At 33.7% G+C, this 22,160-nt stretch overlaps 1 protein-coding gene across 1 annotated transcript in view; it reads right to left on the reverse strand.

The window, feature by feature from the left end:
* The window catches only part of CAPZA2 (capping actin protein of muscle Z-line subunit alpha 2), a 36,047-nt gene extending 14,161 nt beyond the window's left edge, over positions 1–21,886 (reverse strand). The window contains exons 1-3 of the mRNA XM_051963634.1: positions 21,501–21,886; positions 6,161–6,224; positions 3,676–3,727 (exon numbers count right to left, since the gene is read on the reverse strand). Coding sequence (XP_051819594.1) covers positions 3,676–3,727; positions 6,161–6,224; positions 21,501–21,539 — 155 coding nt within the window. The 5' untranslated portion in view covers positions 21,540–21,886. The remainder of the gene's footprint in view (positions 1–3,675; positions 3,728–6,160; positions 6,225–21,500) is intronic.
* Between the last annotated feature and the right edge of the window lie 274 nt (positions 21,887–22,160).

The following is a 22,160-nucleotide window of genomic DNA, read 5'->3' on the forward strand; positions in this document are numbered from 1 at the left end:
CTGCAATTTACTTTATATCTTTGCTTCAGTTTTCCTCAATTGTAAAATGGAGTATAAGCTGCAAGAAATAATAGCATCTACCTCTAAGGGTTCTTGTGAATGTCAAATGAGATATTTATAAAGAACTTTAGCACAATGCTTAAGACACAGTAGGTGCTAAATAAAAGTTTATTTCCTTCCCTTCTTCAACTATAGATGTGGAAGAGTTCATGATCAAACAGAGAATACAGAAAATAAATAAGGAACTGATTCAAATTTACAAAAATAAAAGATATTCTCCAATTGATGAATTGTCAAAGAATATAAATAGGTAGTTCTCAAGGAAAGAAATCTAAGTTATCTATAATCAACAACCATTTATGCTGGAGATGCAAGGAAACAAAAGACAATCCCTGCTCTTTCAAGGAATTCGGTCTAATGGGACAACATATAAAATATCCATGGATAAACAAGATATATACAGGATAAATTGAAGATAATCAAATAGTATTAAAAGGCATCTGGAAAAGATTTTTGTGGAAGGTAAGATTTCAACAGGGACCTGAAAGAAGTTAGGGACAGCAAGAGGAGTTGATAAGGAAGAAAAGAATTTCAGGCATCAAACTGGTCAGATGTAGTGTTTTGTTCAAAAAACAGCAAAGGAGGTCAGTGTTACAGATCAGAGAATGAAGTGAAGTAAAACAAATCACACAGTAACAATAACATTGTATAAAAATGAACTTGTTATACAAATTTGTTACAATGGTTTATTATTATTGTTTCAGGGGAAGAAAGTAATTGCTGAAAAAAATAATTTTTTAAAAGAAATTAATGCTACTGAAAATAGCTGGAAATAAAATGGATGCCCGCTGACTAAAGGAATAGTTTAACAAGTGGGTAACTTGCACCATTAAAAAAGACAAAAATACATGTTTAGAAAAACCTAACAAGGCTTTTATATATAAAAGCCACACAACAAAACAGAATCAAGAAAACAATTTATATGACAACAACAATAATATTTTTTAAAAAAAAGAAATGTTTAAATACTTTAGGACTCTGAACAAATCAGTGCTCAAACATGGTTTTTGAGGCCTGATTGATGAAGCACATCTGTTTATTTCACCTGAGATATAGTAAACAATAGGTAATGAATGAAACATAAATTTATAGACCACAAACCATTATGTTCAAGTGTTTTGTTCAAATGTACTTATTTTTGCAAAGAACAGCCCCTCAGAGGGATGAGTATTACTGATAAGTTGCTATAAGATAAAAAAGGGCATTCATAAAACACTGAAAAAAGTAGTCTATGTACACCCACAGACATATATGTACACAATGCTGCAGCATACTATATGACGTTAGTTTAAAAAGTTTTTATTTGTATTTTTTATTTTTATAATTTTCACCTCCAAATCTGTAACCTGCCATCCAAAAAGCCATCTCTTTTAAGCAGGAATATAAAAAAAGAGGGGGAAAAACAGTTCAGTAAAAATAACCAGTAAACATGACTGCAGCAGTATTCTACATCAACCACTCCATACTTCTTCCAAGAAATATTCTCATACTGTTCCTTCAGAGCAAGTTTATGCTAAAAATTTATTTTCAAGTGGTCAATTAAAATTTTCTTTTGTTCTTTCCATTCACACTGTTGTAATTACTGTGTATACTGTTGTACTGGTACTATTTACTCAATTTTCCAATGGTTCATTTAATTGTTCCAATGCTTATTATCTGCTGTCATATTCATAATTGCTTAGAGTGTAGTATTAGTCATAACATTCACAAGTCACAATAAGTTTACCTATTTCCCAATTGATGGCATCTACTTAGTTTCTGCTACTACAAAAAGAGTTATTTACAAATATTTTGATGTATATGGAGCTTTCTTTTGGTCAGTGATCTTGGGAAGTATCTGTCATTTTTGTCATTTTATTTGCACAATTCCAAAATCATTTCCAAAATGGACCAATTCAAGCTTCACAATAGTGCACATCAGTATGCCTATCATTCCACAACTCCTTCAACATTGACGTTCCATTGGTTGACACTTTTAAACCTCAAGAGTTGCTTTGACTTGTACTTCTTATTAATGATTTTGGAGATTTTAACATGGCTGTTAGAATCTTAGTATTCTTTCACTAATTGTTTAGTGGTTCTTGATCTTTCATATTTGAATTAATGTGATGTATAGATACAAACATCCACATTTTCAGACTTTTAGGCAAATCCCTCTCTTCCCCCAATTTATCCTTTCTTATATTACCAGTGTGGATTTTTATTTCTTCAAAGATATGCTATTTCATGGAATAAAGATTATTTTATTTTCTATGATTCCTCTATCTCCTGTTTTGTTAAGGGTAATCTCTAAGTATAAAAAACACCAGATCTAATTGTCTTCTAATCTTTTTTCCCCGCTATGGTATGATTTAAGCATTCCGGGCTGGGTAATTATTTTGAACTTATTGTGAAATATAGTATAAGTAAGTATCTGTTATACTAACTTTCTTGTTTTCCCAGCAGTTCTTGACAAATATTAACATCAAATAATTCATTTTTTCTCCTTGTTAATTAAGTTCATGTTCCAATTTGTCCTTATCTACTTTACTCCAGTCATCTAAGTTTTCTATTTTTTAATTCAATACCAAATAGTTTTAATAACAAAAATATTCACATTATGATTATATTCCAGAAATGCACACATGAAAAACTTATAAGATGTACATTCTAGAAAAAACACATGAAAATAAATTACTTTTATAGTAACATTTGATATGACAGCATATGAAAGCAAAAGATCACAAAACTTATTACATATTATGTACACACATTCTCTCCCTTCCTCCTCCCTTTTTTCCTCTTCCCTCTCCCCTCCTCTATCTCAAATCACCAGAGAAATAAAACAAAGCAACTTCTAAAAGACTACTTAATCCCCATTTATAACTGTGTGGCTTTGATAGAATGCTTCCTAAAATTCAGACTAAGTATGAATCATCAAATATTATCTATAAAGGTATCTATGACATATCCTTAGCATGATTTTCCCCCCCAAAATCTCAATCTTTAACAACATAGTTTAACATAGTAATCCTTAACCTTTTCTACTTTTAATTTCTCCAAAATGTTTATAAAGACTGACAGGTACTAGGGATACTGACAGTTGTTATTAAGGGAGTGAAGTTGGCAATTTTTATGGTTATTTTATAATATACACCTTCTTCCTTGCTGGAAATACTCTTGAGTCTTGAAAAGGAAAATGTGGCAGTAGTTGGTTGTTTTATGTCAGATTTTTGAAATAATCTTTAGATTTAGAAGTCTTGGCTACTTAAAAAAAAGGGGGGGGGCACGGAGTTAATGGGAAGGAATGCCAATGTTGTGAGGCAAAATATTCAAGTGACTTTCCCAAAATTATAATAATAAGGTTAGCTTATACTTCCAATATCATTAATATTGGAAAGAACTTATGACTCTATGCAGTACATGTAATATAAAATGAAAGAATGGGGGAAGTTTTTTTACTTTTATCAGTGATTCAAAGTTCCAATTCATTTAGGTCTCATCAAAAGACACCAAATCACAAAGTATGAAAGCAATTATTCTATTCAATGAATTGTGAACACAAGCAATATTTAAAATATTTTCATTTTTAAGTATTTTTACATATGGCAAGTGTAATATTTATTCAGTACTTACTGAGCTGCTCCTTCCCTGAGAAGATTATCATTATTAAGCAATAATCGAACATCTGGAAAAAAAATTTATTAAGAGTATCTTATTATGTGTATATCTGAAAAGTCTACCAAGATTATATCTAGTCACAGAAAACAATGAAAGCAGATTTTGTTGTTTCTACCCCATAAAGAAACTGATCAGAAGAGTGTCAGGAAAAAAGGCAAAAGAAATTAAGAACAGAATTTCAAGGAGATGGAAGAGGAATGTAATATATTCCCTAAGAACTAGACAAATAGAGACAGAGACACCAGAAAGATGATGTTAAAACTAGAGGAAACACTTTAAAGTACTCTACTATTTAATGTAACAACACTAGCATCAGTTTAATAAATAGCCACTCTACAGAAAAGTGATAAAGACAAGCAAAAAGCTTATCATTAGCTGCAAGCACTCCTTTCCCATCTTTAGAATATTATAATCATGCTACATATGCATTTAATTAATCTGTTTTTGGATAATTGTTTTATCTGCTTTGCTGTCGTGATTTTGGCAATGGACATAAGATATTAAGAGTGCTATCATCAAAAAGTCAGTTAATATTTCTGCTATCAAATACCATTATGGTTTATAAACTAAACATGTTTGAACTCACTCTCTTTCTCCCTAAACTATTTTCCACCTTCTCTCTGTCTGACATGGCTACTGCTCTAGGACAGGCCCTCATGAATGGGCTACTGTTAATAGCCTACTGCCTGCCTCCAATACATCCAGTCACTAACATGATTTTCCTAATGCTAATTGCATCCAGAGAGAGAGAGAGAGAAAGAGGGAGAGCTATGGAGACTGAATGTGAATCAAAGCATAATATTTTCATTTTTTGTTTTTCTCTCATGGTTTTTCCCCCTTTTGCTCTGATTTTTCTTGCACAATATGACCAATATAGGACTATATTTAAAAGTAATGCACATATTTAATCTATATAAAATTGCTTGCTGTCTTGGGGAGGGGGAAAAATACTAATAGCAGTAAAAATTAGAACACAAAGTTTTACAAAAATGCTGAAAACTATCTTTACATACTATTTGATTCAGTGACACTGATCTCCTGGCTCTCAAGAGATAGATCAAAACGTAAACTTGGAAGACAACAACATTGTCAAAACTCTGATATCTAAAAGCCTCAAAGAAAATGATGAATTGGTCTTAGGCCATGGAAGAGCTCAAAAAAAATTTTTTTTAAACTAAGTAAGAGAGGTAGAGGGAAAATAGGGAATAAAATTGTGAGTGATGCAAAATTATGAAAAAACTCAACAGCTTGGTAAAGGAGACACACACACATACACACACAGACAATAACACCCTGAAAAACAGAACGGGCCAAATGATAAAGCACAAAAATCCAATGAAGAAAAGAATGCCTTGATAAGTGGAATTGGCCCAATAGAAAAGTACAAAAATTCACTCAAGAAAAGAACTCTTTATTTTTTTCTTTGTTCCTTTAACGTTTTATTAATTGTGCTTTTTTTGCATTCATATTTATACAATTATCTTGCTACACAGAGACACACACAAAATCAGAGTGAAAAGTAAAAAAAAAAAAAAAAAAAGAAAAAGAAAAAGAAAGAAGAAAGATAAAAGAAGAAATAAAAATGAAGCAAACCACATCAAAAATGAAAATGTTATGTTGTGATCCACCCTGAGTTCCCATAGTCCTCTTTCTGGGTATAAATGACTCTCATCATCACAAGATCAGTGGAACTGGTCCAAATCACCTCACTGTTGGAAAGAGCCATGTCTATCAGAACTGATCATTGTATAATCTTGCTGTTGCTATACAATGATCTCCTGGTTCTGCTCATTTCACTTAGCATCAGCTCCACTCTCTCCAGGTCTCTCTGAAATTATCCTGCTGATCATTTAAAAATAGAATTGGCCCATGGAAAACACAAAAGCTCACTGAAGAAATTAATTCCTTAAAAATTAGAATTGGGCAAGAGAAAGTTACATGACTTTATGAGATATCAAGAAGGATCAAACCAGCTCAGGTTAGGGTAAGTAACTTTAACTTTTCGGTGCTTTTGCTAATTATTTTATAAGCTGCAGACAAAGTGGCAGGAGTTCAAGACTTTTCTTCTTATCAAATTATGTAACACAGCAACACAGAATGATAGTTTAAATTGAGAGAGGCTCATCCAACAGATATCAGTGATCAGATAATTATCTTTTTCATCCACCACAATGCATGATGATAATTTATTAGCTCTTAAGGATACAATTACATTATGTTTTAATTTAGGAACCATACACTAACAAAATCATGATTTATAGATTTAGTGTTCAAAGAGATCTTAAAGATGATTTAATCCAAACCCTTGATTTTAAAGACAAACATATAGACTCAGAGAGTGGAAATTAATTGGTCAGATTAGAATTTGAACTGAGGTCTTTCAAAGCTAAATCCAGTGTGTATTCCATTATGACAGTAAGTTAGTAATTAAAACACTCACCATTAAACACCTCATTAAATTCTCCTGGGGGAGCATGGATGATGAATTTTGCTGCTATGCGCACCTGAAATTGAAATGAAAATATTAATATTTTAGCACATGAAAATGAACAACTATTTGAAAGTAAGCAAAATATACTATGAGCAAGACTTAAAAACTCAAGCTATTGAAAATAGCATTAAAATCTTCTAATGTTAGTAGAAAAATTCATTCTGAATTCCATTTTAACAATAAATAGATTAAAATGTAAAACTTCAACATCAAATATGCCATATGGAAGTTGGATGCTAAAAGCTGTCTAATAATCAAAATTCATTTTCATCAACATTTTTAAATATTTCAAAGTATCTTGAGTATAAAGCAAATGTGAAATTTTTATGAATATATATTATTTATACATATGAAAGAAGTAAATCTTTTTAACCCAAGGAAAAGACTACTGACTCAGCAACAAAAGGGTATGTCACAGAGAAGTGTAAAACTAAATAGAAAGAAATCACACACACACACACACACACACACACACACACACACACACACACACACATATATATAGGCATACAAGGTACAAATGATGCTAGAGCAGCAACTAAAAAGTTTTCAGCCACAAAATAAATGATAGGGAAAATAGCATTAATACAAATAATGAAGCATGTTTCAGGCAAGAATAGACTTAATAGTTATTTTAAACAATAGCTTAAAATATTAAATAGACAAAAAAAAATATTAAATAGGCACCAAACATTCATGTCCATAATCATAATTTTTTTAAAAAGGCAATTATTAAAATAATCAAGAATACTACTTTTGAAATGTTCATAGAGAATATTCACCTTGATATACCTTTAAGTTTTAATTTTTATAAAAATGTTTTGATCTAGAAGTCCATTTTTAATCTGAGCATTTTTAGTAATGGGTCACAATTATGATTTGTGTATTTATGAAGGCAAGAAGTCAAAAGAAGGCAAACAAACAACTTTCCATCAACCAGTGCATGGACTTTTCTGGTTCATTTGTAGGAATCTATTATGCCTGTGGAAATAATTTTTACTGCAAGATTATAAGTAGCATAGTCTATGTAAATTAATATAGGCAAAAAAAAATAAAGTAACCCAAAGATAACTAAAATAAAATATTCTTTGGAAAGCCAGAGGAATTTTAAGATGATAGCTATTTATATTTCCAACAAAAATAGATTAGTTAGAAACACAAGAATTACAACAGCACTAAATTTTCAGTTTAAAAAACAGTCAAATACCAAACTCCATCTGAAATTTCAATGTATTACCTATAACTTTGAAATTTGGATTCTGATTAACAATCACTTAAAGAACCTACTATGCCTCGTAGGTCATCCTAACTCCAAGTTCAGCACTCTACTCACAACTACTTAGCTAGCTGTTCTATACAATATCAACAGTTATTGTTGCTTTTAAAAAAGAGATAAGCAGCTATACAGAACTCTTAAATTCTCTATCAAGAGAATGGAAATAACAATTCAAATTGTTTTCAACTATGATAATATTCCCTTCCTTTTCACACTTGTTTTTTTGGTATCAAGACATATTTCAGAAATGTCACCCAATTCATTTTTATTCATAAGTTTTAAAAAGATAATTTGGTGGCCATCATTATATCTATTCATATTAGAACCAACACTGGAGACTAAAAAGTGAGCCGATATTCTAAGTTTAGGCTAGACCATGATCTAAAGGAGACAACTTCTGAAAATTCTCTCTACTAATATATTAATATCTATTCTTTTAAACATAGATCTGTACACAGTTCCCTATTTTTATACACATATTGCTGTTACATCATGGCTCGAGTTCATACAGTTAATACATACCTTAGTTTTTTTTTTTTTGTTTCATTAAAAACTTTATAAAATAAAAATGACTTCTATCACGTCTTTCATGTACACAAAATTGTCAAGGAATGTTTAAGATATTTTAAATTGAATTTATGATCAGTTTTCAACTAAAATTGAATTTGTAAGTGTTCTCCCTCATAGTATGTCATTGTTAAATGTTATACCCTATATGTTCAATGAAGATTTACTACTTACAGTATAAATTTGATTTATTAAAATGCTTACAGAATGAGATATTTTATTTAATTGAATTTTAAAACTGAATATACCAAAAATCTTTTGCTTTAATCCTTATTGAAAAATCTTAACTAAAATAGGTCAAATTCTTGTTTTTTAAAAAGTAAAATACAGGTAATAAAATTTAACAACCATCAATTACTTTCAGCAGCTTTCAAAGTGTGATCCAAGGATCCCTTAGGGCATCCCCAAGAACCTTTTCCAGGAGATCAAAACTGCTGTTTACATAATAGTAACAAAATAACTGCCTATTAAAATCTGACTCCCTTTTCCAACTATATATCTGTGTAAGGCAAGCTTTCTTTCATATATTTCAACCCAAAAAAATATCACGACAGATTATATGGAGAAGTAGATAAGCGAAATGAGGTATTTTTTTTTTTTATTATGCCAGACATTAAGGAAATTTGCAAAAATAAGTAAAATTTAAAAAAAAATTAGTGAGAAGAATAGTAATTTTGGAAATTTTTTTCATTAAAATGTTATGTTAACATGTAGTGCATTTATTGTTATTTTTAATGAATTGATAAAACTTTTTGAAAATTAATAATTTATTCAGCTCTATACAACATAGTAAAATTATTTCACTGTAAGTTTTGTGATCTAAAAGCCATAATATGAATTAACATTTTTACCTGAATTAAAAACACAGTTGTAATTATAACAGATGCTTACTTCTATTATTAATTGTAGAAGGCTGAAACTCTGAAAAGCTATACTTGAATCTGAGACAGCAGAGCACTTATGGTTAATTATCTATTCGATATGAGATAATGGTTCTATATACATATAGTTAGATGAGATGGTGATGTGATGGCACTTCTCATCATAGGTGCTTGCTGAATGTGTGGTGGTGAGGTAATTGTAGGCAAGTATTGGAGGCTGAGGGACAGAGAAAAGAGTCACTCTGACACAGGACCGGGATGAGAGAGACTTCAGGCTCTAGACTCCAGAGTCCAGGATTCATCTTTAGCAAGTCGTGTGGCAACTTGCCTGCCTCCTTTCACTTCTCCCCTTAAAAATCAAGGACTTTGATTGATCCTGAAGTCCTCCAGAGAGCTAACCCGAACATTATATTAATAATAACCCAAAGCAAACCTATCTGAATCATTTAGCTTAGTGATTCCCAACTAAGGGCTCTTCTCCAAGTTATCCTCCTCCCTTCATGTCTCTTCACCCCCCAATGAAATGCAAGTGACTTAAGATAGGTAGGTACTCTTTGGTTTTATACTTTTATCTCCAGTGCTAACATAAATGCACAATATTTGGCACGAATCATCTTTTCCTTGTTAAGTTCATCAATGGGCATTTTATAGTACAGCTACTACATGGGAAGAAGGAAGGGGCTTAAAAGTTTGACATTAAAAAAAGGTACTCACACTCAAAAAAGGTTGGCTTACTTAATGATAAACAAAGGCAAAAACATTAAGTTCATATTTTTAATTGTAGCAAGTGTGAACTTCAACATTTTGTTCAACGTCAACACACATGAGAAAAAAAATGGATTAGAAAACATCATTCAATTTCCTATTTCTGACACTTTGTGATCTGAAAAAAATTTCTTAGTGACTTCTGGTACTGTAAAGATGTTTCTAATCTCTGGCCTATGTATAAAGTCAGAGTCGAGGTTCAAAGAGGATGGTTCAGGGTATGTTGAAATTTGCAATTTAAGAATACATAATGCAAATGTATTTTGTGATTATTTTCCATAATTTTAGAGAAATTAAAGTTTTTAAAATAGAAGTTATTGGAAATTATCATATTTTTTCTTGTTTTGGTCTTTTTATCCAGAGACTTTTTAGCTTCTAAATTTTCATCTACCTAATTAATAAAAATATTTTTCAAAAAAAGCAGCTAGGAGATTAAAAAGCCTAATATTCTTGTGCCGAGCAATTTACATCCGTAATAGCTTCGGAACATTAAAAAAACCACATTTGTGAAAATTTATGTTAAAATGGGAACAACCAAAAGGAATACTTAGATTTCATGTTATAAATGAGTTTTCACAAGTATCTATCAGTGAAGTGACACTTTTATTAGGCTCAAGAATATATTCACAAGTACATTATTTATATCACTGCTTTTAACAGTGTTAAAATATTTATGAAATATAATAAAAACACAGGAGAACTTAAACTGTCCAACATTCTACACAGCAAATTCCTGAAGGACAATTAAAGACAACTATAATATGGACATATATATTAGTATCCCATGGCAACTATGATGTAGTAGAAAGAGTATTGAATTTCAGAATTATAAATCTGTGATCCAAGTAAATCATCTTTAAAATGGAGATGGCAATATATACTATTTCATAGAGGTCAAGAGGATGAAGAAAGATAACAAATACCACATAAACTATTATCAGTTACTGTATTTATCACCCATTCTTACCTATATAATTCACCTACCATTAGGATATTCACTCTCTCACTCACCTACCCATGTATTTCTCCATATTCTTTTCCTAGTCTTCTTATCTTTTCTTCCTTTCTACTTTCAATGGACCTCTCCTCTCCTGATTGCTTCTTCTTTTTCACTTAATTTTTTCTTCCTCTTCCTCATTTTTTTCTTTCTCCTGCAGGTTTATTTCTACCACAATAGCAAGATATGATCTATTAATATAAGAAATGAGTACACACATACATGTACTATATAAGAAAGTATATATATAAAAGATGGGATACACGGAGACTTTTAAAAAACCTTAGAATATAATTTCTGTGCTTTTCTCCAAGGGCTCTTAATTTGAGGTCTAATTACACCCCAAAGGGACTTCAAGGATTCCATAAACTTGGATGAGACTTGAGTAGACTTTAATATTTCCTTCACTTAAGAATTTTTCAGGAATTATTCTGATTTCACAGAACTTGCTCAACTACCAAAGGAGTCAAAGACAAGAAAAGCTATCTTAACCCTTTTTATTAATCAACTGATTCAATTATTCTCCTTTTTTAAACAGATCCAAAGAACTGAATAGAAAAACCGAGTTACTAATTATTTAAATATGAATATCAACTTTAAAATTGAAAATTATTTTCTCAATTTTCTACATGAAATAAAAAAAAATAGTATAAAGCTTTGATGGTATTTTACAATTAAACAACAGATATGAAACATGTGGAACTCAAATCAGATTTGCTAAATTTGTAGAGCAAAGTTCCAAAGTTTTTTTTTTTTAATCCACTAGAAAAAGATCCACTTCCCAACTTTACAACCAGCCATAGTGAGCCAGTTCCCCAACATTCAACTTCTCTCTGGAACAATATAACGCAGAAGACTGAACTAGCTACACAAGGGGTCTTTGAGGGGAAGGATTTAGAAAGGACAATGAGGAAACTTTCAGAAGGAAGTTGGAAAGGTACACAGGAGAGATGGGCACCTGTGTATTGAACTTTGGAATACCTGATTCACACAACCCTAGGTTTTGATTATTATCCTGTTCTATTGCTGAGATAACCAGCACTCTTCAAGACTATCTTGAAGTTTCACTAACCATCCAGCTGTCAAGGTATATATGATCTCTTGAACTGTGGTGAATTTTATAACACCTTTCAATAAATAATTTATATATTCACTGGGGCAGATTCTATTCAGCAAAGAAGAAAGAGAACTAGAATTTATTGTTTATGTGACAGGAACTGTGCTAAGTACTTTACAAATATTATCTCATTTTATCCTTACAACAACTTGTTGATGAGTTAGATGCCATTTTATTTTTAGGAGAGACAGAATGAGTTGGGGGCAACTGCAAACTCACACTCTAAAGACAACATTAGAAACACATTTTATGGGAGAATATAAAGGGACAGGAAAAGTCAGGAAGACCTGAGTTTTATCTATGGTTTCAAGCATTTACTATGTCTTTATCATTTGTTTACCTTAGAATCAACTAGGTGGCTCACAGTGGATATACCACTGAACTTGGAGTCAAGAACTGAGTACAAATCCTGACCTTACATACTTATTAGTTGTGTGACCCTGGGCAGTTACTTAGTCTACGCCTTAATCTACTGGAATAGGAAATGGCAAATCATTCCACTATCTTTTCTAAGAAAAGCTCATGGACAAGATGGGCCATAGGGGTCAGAATAGTTAGGTTAAGAGAGGATCTGAACCAGAGTATTACCTCTATGAATGGGGAGAAGGCAATTAAGTGGATATAGTAGGTGAAGAAAATGAGGAAGCATATGTCTTTGAAATTACAAACTAACAAGACAGGAAAGATGGTTTGCTCAGAAGACTGGGAATATTCAGAAATGGAGTAAATATAATAATCTTTTGAAGAATCAAAACTACAAGTCACTCAAGGTATCAATGCAAACACTCATGCTGGTTTTAATAATTTGTAATTCAGATGTATAAAAGACTTTATCAAAGATGTTTATGTCCAGAAAAGAGTGTGATAGTCACAGAGCAATATCCTGGAGGTGATAAGATACTGCGGGAGTTTTTTATTCTCCAAAGTTCTTCATAACCTACCTTCTTTTTTATTCTTTTTCTACCTTACAACCTTTCTCTAATTTTTCAATGCAGTAACAGTGGACTCTACAATTCCTCAAACAAGACAGCTCATTTCCTGAATGTCTTGCCCATGCTTGGAATGTCAGTCCTACCACTTAGTTTTTCTTCAAGATGCAGCTAAAATCTCATCCACAGGAAGCTTTCTCTGACCCTTCTTTATTCTATGGCCTTCTTTTTATTGATTATTTCCAATTTACTCTGTATATAATTTGTACATACTTGTTTTTCTGTTCTATCATTAGACTTTAAGCAGATTAAGAGCAGGGACTTTGCCTTTGTCTTTCCAATACTTATCAATACCTGGTACATATTTGGTGTTTTAATAAATGATTACTGACTGATTCTTGCTGGGGGGGGGGGGGGAGGGGTTAGAGATATAAGGCTAAATGGGTGATAATCTTCCTCTATAATTATTACAATCTTTCTACACTTTTGGTAAAAATACTCTTAATGAATTGCTAAGGTTCATCTACTGGTGATGAAATTCTTCAAGCTTAACTAAGTGAATCTTTGAATTTACATGCATAAAGTCTGACTTCAGGCTGTATTAAAATCTTTTCATCTTAGAAAGATCTTTTAGAGTTTGTTTTGAAGAACCCAAGTCACCTTCATGCCATGATAACACAGAGAACTATAACAACTGTTTTTTGTGGAAGATAAAATATAGTTAAAAAAAAGCCTAGGACATAACATATAATTTGACCATCTGTTCATTATCTCATGCTACATGTCAGCTGAACACTACATTTTTCTGCAATCCACAAAGAACATAGGCTCATTGAGAATAGGAATTTGTATGATAAATTATACTACCAAAACATAATATTAAGCAATCATTAATATTATATTTGATACTGAGGATGAAGGTTAACTTCCCATAAAGTTTCGCAAGTATATATATTTAGAAATGAAAAGGACCCCTGAGATCATTTGATTCAGCTGCCTTATTTTACAGTTAAAGAAACTGAGGCACAGAGAAATTAAGTGACTTGCTAAGACACACAGGTGACTGACAGAGATTAAGGTTTGAATCAGAATTTTCTGACTCCACATCCAGCACTCTTTACTGTACCATTGAGAGGAACAACACTAAGTGAGCAGCAGGATGATTAATTTTTTTGGCCACAATAATTCTTAAAAGATTACATTTTAAGGAACAGAGGGATTGTTATCTGCTTCAGTAGAGGGTGCAATGGTAAAGTGCTAAAACATTTGTTTACATCAGGATTAAGTTTCTTTGTAAATAAACCATCACTGATAATCAACTATGCTGAAGTAGCGATTATAAACAGCATGTTCATCTAGGTCTAACAAACACAGGGTTTACTCATATACCTAAAATTAGTACCATCAATTTTTTTCCTTATTAAATGTATCATTTCTATAGATATAAATGTGATCGTTACATGACACAGTGGAGAATATAAGAGCCTGAGGTTAGAAAGACCTATCTTCCTGAGTTTAAATTTCATCTCAGCTATGTGATCGTGTGCAAGTCACTTACCCTGTCTGTCTCAATTTCCTCCAGTTCCTCATTAACTGGAAAAAAAAAATTGGTAAACCATGCCAATATCTTTGACAAGAAAATTCCAAACAGAGTTGGATACCATTGAATAGTTCCAAAGGTCTACTTAATTAAGTATATAAGTAGAATCTAAAGTTCTATATAAATAAGACCTGTTCCTGTCCTCTAAGATTTAAAACAGGGAAAATAAAGGATGTACCCCTACTGAAATTATCTGAGCCTCAGTTTCCTCAAAGTAAAATATTTTGATTTTCTATCTGTCTAGATTATAGAACTTGTGCATTCAAAGTTGTATTAAAAATAAAGATTAAGATAAGCTCTTTGAAATGATCATGATCCTACATTCTATGATATGTAAAGTGCTGGGTGGGAATACTCAGAAGTATTCAAAGAGTTTCTAGTGAGGTGAATGACTTCACAGCAATAGTAAAATATGTTTGTGATTGGACTGTAACCAGCATCACCATCTGTATCTCAAAAATGCATGAGGAACTTTTGACTATATATGAGGTTCTTTTGATTATGAAACAATTCCCACATCTACTTTCACCCAAATGCTGGCTACATAGCACAAGTATTTTTCATGGCCTCTCTCTTACATTATTAGCCTTCCCCCCAAATATAAATTCATAATTCATTTAAAAAAAGCCCAACTTGAGCAGCTGTGTAAAAGGCACAGTAAGAAACATGAAGATCAATAGCCAATCTGTGCATTCAAGAAACATATAAACTAGCAGGGTAGAAAAAGTATGGACATAAATAGTGACAATAAAAGGAAGTAGTAATATTTTTTCTTGTTTTTTTTTTTAATTTAATATTTTATTTTTTCCCAATTATGTGAAAAAACAGGTTTCAACATTCACTTTAAGATTTTAAGTTGTAATTTTTTCTCCATCCTTCCATTCCCTCCCCCTTCTCCAAGACAGCAAACAATCTCCTATAAGATATACATATACAATAATTTTAAACATATTTCTATATATTAGTCATGTTATAAAAGTCAGAACAAAAGAAAAAAAACCGCAAGAAAAAAAGAGAGAGAGAGAAAAAAAATAAATAGTATGTTTCGATCTGCCTCCATAATTCTTTCTCTGGATATGCACATCATTATCTGTCCCTGTTTATTGGAATTGTTTTGGATCACTGTATTGCTGAGTCTGTTACTGCTGATCATCACAAAATGTTGCTGTCACTACAATATTCTCCTGGTTCTGCTCATTCACTCAGCATCAGTTCATCTAACTCTTTTCAGACTCATCACTTCAATAGATGTAAACATGACAATTATGGAGAGGAGTGGAGAGGATAAGTGTCTGGAGTTAGAAAAAACCATCTGAGTTTAAATCTCATCTCAGACACTTCTGAGCTGTGTGTCTGAGTGTAAGTCTGCCTACTCATCATTTCTTATAAAATAATAGTATTCCATTACATTCATGTAGCACATCTCATTTAGCCATTCCTTGTTTGAAGGGTACAAACTCACTATCAAATTACTTGTCACCATCAAAAGAGCTACTATAAACATTTTTATACATGTGGTTTCTTTTCCCTTATAAAATGATTTCTTTGGGATATAGATCTAGTAGAGGCATTACTGGATCAAAGGGTATGCACATTTTATAGCCCTTTGAGCATAGTTCCAATGCACTCCAGAATAATTGGTTCAGTTCACAACTCCACCAATAGAAGCAGTAGTAATATTATAATGAATAATAACATGCTGCAATATCCCACAATAGTAAATAATCCAGTAGAATTCCTTCCTTCAGTTATTTGTATCTTCAGAACAGTGCATATAATAGACATTTAATAAATGTTTGCTGAAGTTGAAATATATAAAGCACTATAAGAATTTAGAGGATCAAATTTTTCTTTAAGTTGGATTGAACAGGAACTCAAGTAGGAAATATTTTAACAGGCTCTTAAAAGAATGACTGAGATTTTTATGAACAGTATTTTGGGGACAGAGAAGAGTAAGAAAAGTTTTGGCAGTAGAGGCAAGAAAGTACAGAACACATTTAATAAACAGCCAGTATTCCCACAAGAGGAGATAAGGAAAGTGCTTTATAAAACTTAAAAGTACTATGTGTGAAAAGTGAAATAGAAGTGATGAGGTTGGAAAGTAGACTGAAAAGAAATAGGTCTTTTACTTCTAGGCCAAGGAAACTAGAAACTACTCAATAGTTAGCAAGAGAATTTCAATATCACAGCATTTGCTTTAGGAAAATTAATCTAGTGGCAGTACAAAGATGATAAAATAAGAAAAGTTCTGGAAGACTAGAAAAGAGGCTATTTGTTATAGTCATAAGATAATAAAGACCTGAAGATGTTGGAATAGACAATGGAAATGAAAGCAATCGATTCAAAAGGAGATAGTGATACAAGACTTGACCATTAATTAGAAGAGAACAAGGGAAATGGAAACATCATAGATGACTTGAAGTTTATTAGTCTAAAGGACTGGTACCATTAATAAAAATTGGGAATTCTGGATAAAGAGCTGGTTTTGGAGACCATGAATTTGCTTTTAGATACCTAAAGGATATCTAGGTTAAATTGCCTAAACATTTAAAATGTGAGTGTGAATTGATGAATAAAAAGTAGAAAGCTTTTGCTTTTATGTGATATTACTGAACAAAACCTTTCAGTTTTTATTGAAGATACTTTCTTAAATTTCTTCAATATTACCAATTTCAGAAAAGTGTAATTAGAAGATTTGATTTGGAAGTCAAGAAGAGCTGTTTTTGAATCCCATCTTACCGACATTAACTAACTGACCCTGAGCAAATCATTTAATTTCTTTGGATTTAATATTGAAGATCTCTTTCAGTTTTAAATGCTTGACATGGTTCTTTTTGTAAGCCTAAAGTCACAAACCTTCAAATAAATTGAAAGTGTTTCACCCGCTTATAGAATAGAGCTGACCCTTGATAGTCAAGGAATTGATGGATTAAAACTGTATTTAATTTCTGCATCTGAATGCAGTACTGATTTTAGCAAACAAAGTTAGTACTTCCATCAACATGACCCAAATCCCTCATATTTCCATGGTTACTTTTTTTTTTTTAATATTTAATTTTATTTTATAATAACTTTATATTGACAGAATCCATGCCAGGGTAATTTTTTTTTTACAACATTATCCCTTGCACTCGCTTCTGTTCTGATTTTTCCCCTCCCTCTCTCCAACCCCTTCCCTAGATGGCAAGCAGTCCTATATGTGTTAGATATGTTGCAGTATATCATGGTTACATTTAGTAAGAGAGAAGATACCCAGAGTTTATTACATCGCTCTGCTATAATGTGGCAGTTTAAGAGAATCTTTAAAGTAAGGATTATGGACCTTTTTTATTTCATGAACTTCTTTTTGGGCTGGTGAAGCCTATGGATCCCCTGTCCGAATATTTTTATGTGCATAAAATAAAATATATGGGGTTATAAAGAAAGCTAATTATACTGAAATGCAGTTATAAAAAATATTTTAAAAAACAAGTTCGTGGACCCCAGATCATAGTCTTTTCTCTATTCAACAAGCTATCTTTTCTATGGCCACCTATGTTCCTTCTTTGAAATCTCCCATATGTGGATGTTGTAGTTCTGGAAAATTTCAAGTTAGATATTTCCAGTTTCCTTGTTGACTACCACTCCCTGATTGGCACCTCAAAGGTAAGAAAGCAGTCGTGCTTTCTTCATGTAGTCATGCTTCATATAGTCCCGAGGGCTATATGAAGTACCTAAGTAGCCCTTAAAATTTGACTTAGGAATCCCTGTGAAGAACTATGCAATTTTTACAAGATCAACCTAAATTCTGTCTTCCTGCTATGACATTAAGATCAGAGACTCCCTCTGATAACATCCCTAGTAGTCTCTCTTTTTTTGCTTTTTCTAGTCATAGTTATGTGCCTGTCATGGGGGAGTAGGTGGGATATGAGCCATGGGGGCACAGGTCACTGTCACTGATCCTGCCTTAGTTTGGAAAATCTTCATCCAACTGTGAGAATCAGTGGCTTGCTAGTTCTGATCTAGAATGTCTTTTGTTAGGACAAAAAGGGCCTGATAAGGCTTTCATCATTTGACTGGATCTTTTAATTCTATGAAGGCCTTTTAATTCTAGCAATAGCCCCCAATAAGCTTTTGCTTTTATGTGGTATTACTGAACAAAATCTATATACAACCAGAAAAATTACTGCAAAGGATAGAAGAAATATTCTTAAAGTGCCCAAGTAGGGCACATACTATTATAATGTGAAATAAAAGTTACAATGTTGCCACGAATAACTTTTTAAAATTTTTATTTGTAATGCTATTTTATTTTTTCAAATACATGCAAAGATAATTTTCAACATTCACCTTTGCAAAATCTTTATTCCAAATTTTTCTCTCTCCCCAAGTCAACAAGCAATCCAATAGATTAAACATGTGCATTTCTTCTAAACATATTTCTGCGATGAATAACACTTTTAAAGGATAGCTTTGAAAACAATTCTAGAATATTAAGTTACTAATCACAGAAAGCAAAACTGTTTTAACTTACAAATTAAAAAAAAAAAAAAAAAGAAAAGATTGCTTTCTCTTTGGTCAACAGAAGGCATGACAAATAAAAGCAGATAAAGAAAAAGGTACTGTTTTCAGCTGACTCACAATGATTTTTTTTTTTTTAAGGGAAGTACCTGAAATTACTAAAGATAATTTTGTTCTGAGAGTTCTTGTACATATAAAAAGGAGGCTTTAAATTCTGGAAGACAAGGAAGAACATAAGGATAGGAGGCTTTGTCTGACAATTCATTTAACTTTTCAGGGCTCTGGTCAAGCAACTTTCTCAAACTAAACTATTCCCTGAAGCTGTCTCTAATTTCCCCAAATCTCTGGTCTTCACAGAGCACATTTTTGTATTTACTTGATTCAGTCATATATTAGTTATTCATCTTTGTCACATCCTTCACTAGATTATAAACTTCCCAAGTCCACGAGCAGATCTTTTATCTAAACTTTTTCCTCCTACAATTAGAGGTTTTTAATTTATGAATTGAATTGTTCTTACTTGCTGATGTGGCATTACTATTACAATGACTTTATTTTCTAAGTATAAAAATGAGATTAAAATAAACTCAAAGAAATAGAAACTCTTGAAAACTAAGAAGCAGAAGTAGCAAAATAATTAAATAATTCAAGTGATAAGAATTTGGATAAAGAATTCCTGAGAGGACTTCCCTCAACCAATACAAGTCAGGAGCACCTTGTCTACAATTATTGTCTTAAGAGCTGCCTAGAACACTGAGAAGTTAAATGAATTGTCCTGTGTCACACAGCCAGTACTATCAAAGGTGAAAGAAACTCAACAGCCACCCTAACCCTAAAAACAATTCTTGACTAAACAGAGGTTTTTTGATTCCTTCTAAAAATAATAAAACTTCAATCCCACAAAGCCAATACTCTTGCTAAAAATGTTAAGCTGATTCAGGTAACTGACTGATCTGAGCAATTACATAGTTTATTGCAAATCTGTATTAAACAAGTCTATACTTTTATTTACAGAAGATTAGATTTTAACAAAACTTGAAAATTATATTTTTTCTAATGTAAAGACTAAATTCACTCAAACCAAATTTTGTAATTTCTTTTTTGATGCCAGTTAACACACACTCTCATATAATTTTAAAAGAAATTTGCTATTTTAAAACTTAAAATACATGACAATTCTATATGAACCTTCCATATTACAAGATCTTCAACTATTTGGTTTCTGAGAAATCAGAATATATTTGAAGATTATTAATGATTTCCCAAGATAGGACTAATCTAAAGATTTTAACAGCTCTTCTGACTCCAAATGGAGGATATTTCCACTCCATTTTAACTTTAATTTTCATGGAGTATAATAAAGGATAACTGTTTTCAATGATTGAACCTCCCTTCCCAATATTCTAACTGCAAACATTGAATAGATAATACAAAACGTTAGGTATTTAGCATTTCTGTTGTTATTCAAGTCTTTTGCTTCTTTTTTCTCCTACTTTTGTCATTCATTAATCATTTCCATCACAGAAGTAGCAAGGAAGATGAGATGACACTACAGATGAAGTTTTATTCTGCTTAGAAACTTTCACACCATCTGGTTAGCAATTGGTTAAGTAGAGACTTCTGAAATTGAATCATATCCTTATTTGTGCATTATATTGACTGATTCTTGGTTGGACAGAGATCATACCAATACTCTCCCCAATTTTGCTAAACAATCAAAAGTAGGTTTTTTGGGGGAGGGTGGAGGGAAGGGTGGAGAGGAAGATTGTCAGTTCCCCTAAACAGCCAGATAACTGCAAAGCATTTAAGTCTTTTCAAATGCAACCTTCTTTAGTACAGCAATCTAGCTACTTATTATTGAAAGTTTGAAAAACCCGGTCTTAAGTCCTATGCTGCCAAAGCACCATCCAAGTGCCAGATACAGGAAGGGTAGTGGCACAATTTCCCCCTCTTTCTTAGACAGCAGGACAATCCACGACACCAGAAGCCTGCGGTGGTGCCGTAGGGAATTAGGAGAGGTTGCAGGAATGGGGAGAGAGAACAACTCTAAAAATGGGGCTTCAAACCTTCCTCCACCACAGCAACTCTAAGCACGGAAGTCCCAAGTCTGTCCGGCACACCCACGAACTCGAGCGGAAAATAAAACCCCTCAAGAGGAGGAAGGTGAAAAAGCCGATGCCCAGAAAAAAAGTGGGGGTGACGTGAAGCAGTTCGGCTGGAGGGGCTCATTTCTTCGGCGCCTCTCCGCAGACCTTCTTCCGGCTGGCACTGCCCTCGGGCCGCTCCCCACTCCGGATGCCACCTTCCCCTCGGTCCCCGGGGCTCCGCCCGCAGTCCCAGCCGGAAAAGAGAGCCCCAATAGAGCAGTGGCCCCGCACCCCCGCGCCTTAGGTCACTTCCCCGGGCTGGAGTGCCCCAGTCCCGACTCCAGCTTCCTATTTTCACAGCTTACACACCCTACATGGAGCGGAGGGAGCAGAAGAGCGGCCTCGGGTTGACTGACAGGGGCAGCGGCCGAGTCAGGCGGGCAGGCAGGCGGCGGACTTTCCTCCCTAGTAGCTGGATTCGGGGAAAGCCCTTTTCCCTTTCCCTTCCCCACACCCCGGCGTCTCAAGACTCCAGGCCCAGAGGGACTCCACAGCCCTCACTTCTCCTACCTTCTCCTCATCCGACAACTGTTCCTCCAGATCCGCCATTTTCCTTCTGGCGACAAGCGGCGGCGGCGGCAGCAGCCACCTGACTTCTCTCTTCCCGTACGGTCCCTGGCGCCGCGCGCCCCCGCAAGGGGCGGGGCAGGGAACCGGAGGCCTGCAGTCGCGCGCTTGCGCCTGCGCCCTCTTTTCCCTTCCCTTCCACTGCCTGCCTTCTTACCCCAGCTAGTGACCGCCTCCCTTCTGCTGAGAGGGCGCGCGGGTATACGCTCCTGCCTCGGGGCTGGGTTGCGAGGGGAGGAATGGAGTGGCTCGGCGGGGCTGAAATATCTGTGGCTGCCTTTTTCTATTCCTCTAGGAAAGCAGATACTTAGGTTCCCTCTCCTCCCCCACCCCCTTTCGCTCAGCCAATGAGACTACCCTCGTGGGTGGACTTGGTGAGGGCGGATGTGCTGGGAGCTGCCTCGGAGTGGAGTAGAGGCGTTGATTGCCTTAAAAGGACTGGAGGAGCCAATCTTTTTTCGTCCCCAGCTCTTTTCAAACCTGCTGCGGGGGCTCTTTTGAGTCCAGCAGACGCCCTGGGGAACCGGCCCATTCTGGAGAATGGCGGTCTGCAAAAAATAACGCTCTGCCCTTCTCCCGAGCTTGGTCTTTGCTGACATCTCT

Source organism: Antechinus flavipes, chromosome 5 (genome assembly GCF_016432865.1).
Source record: "Antechinus flavipes isolate AdamAnt ecotype Samford, QLD, Australia chromosome 5, AdamAnt_v2, whole genome shotgun sequence".
NCBI lineage: Eukaryota > Metazoa > Chordata > Mammalia > Dasyuromorphia > Dasyuridae > Antechinus > Antechinus flavipes.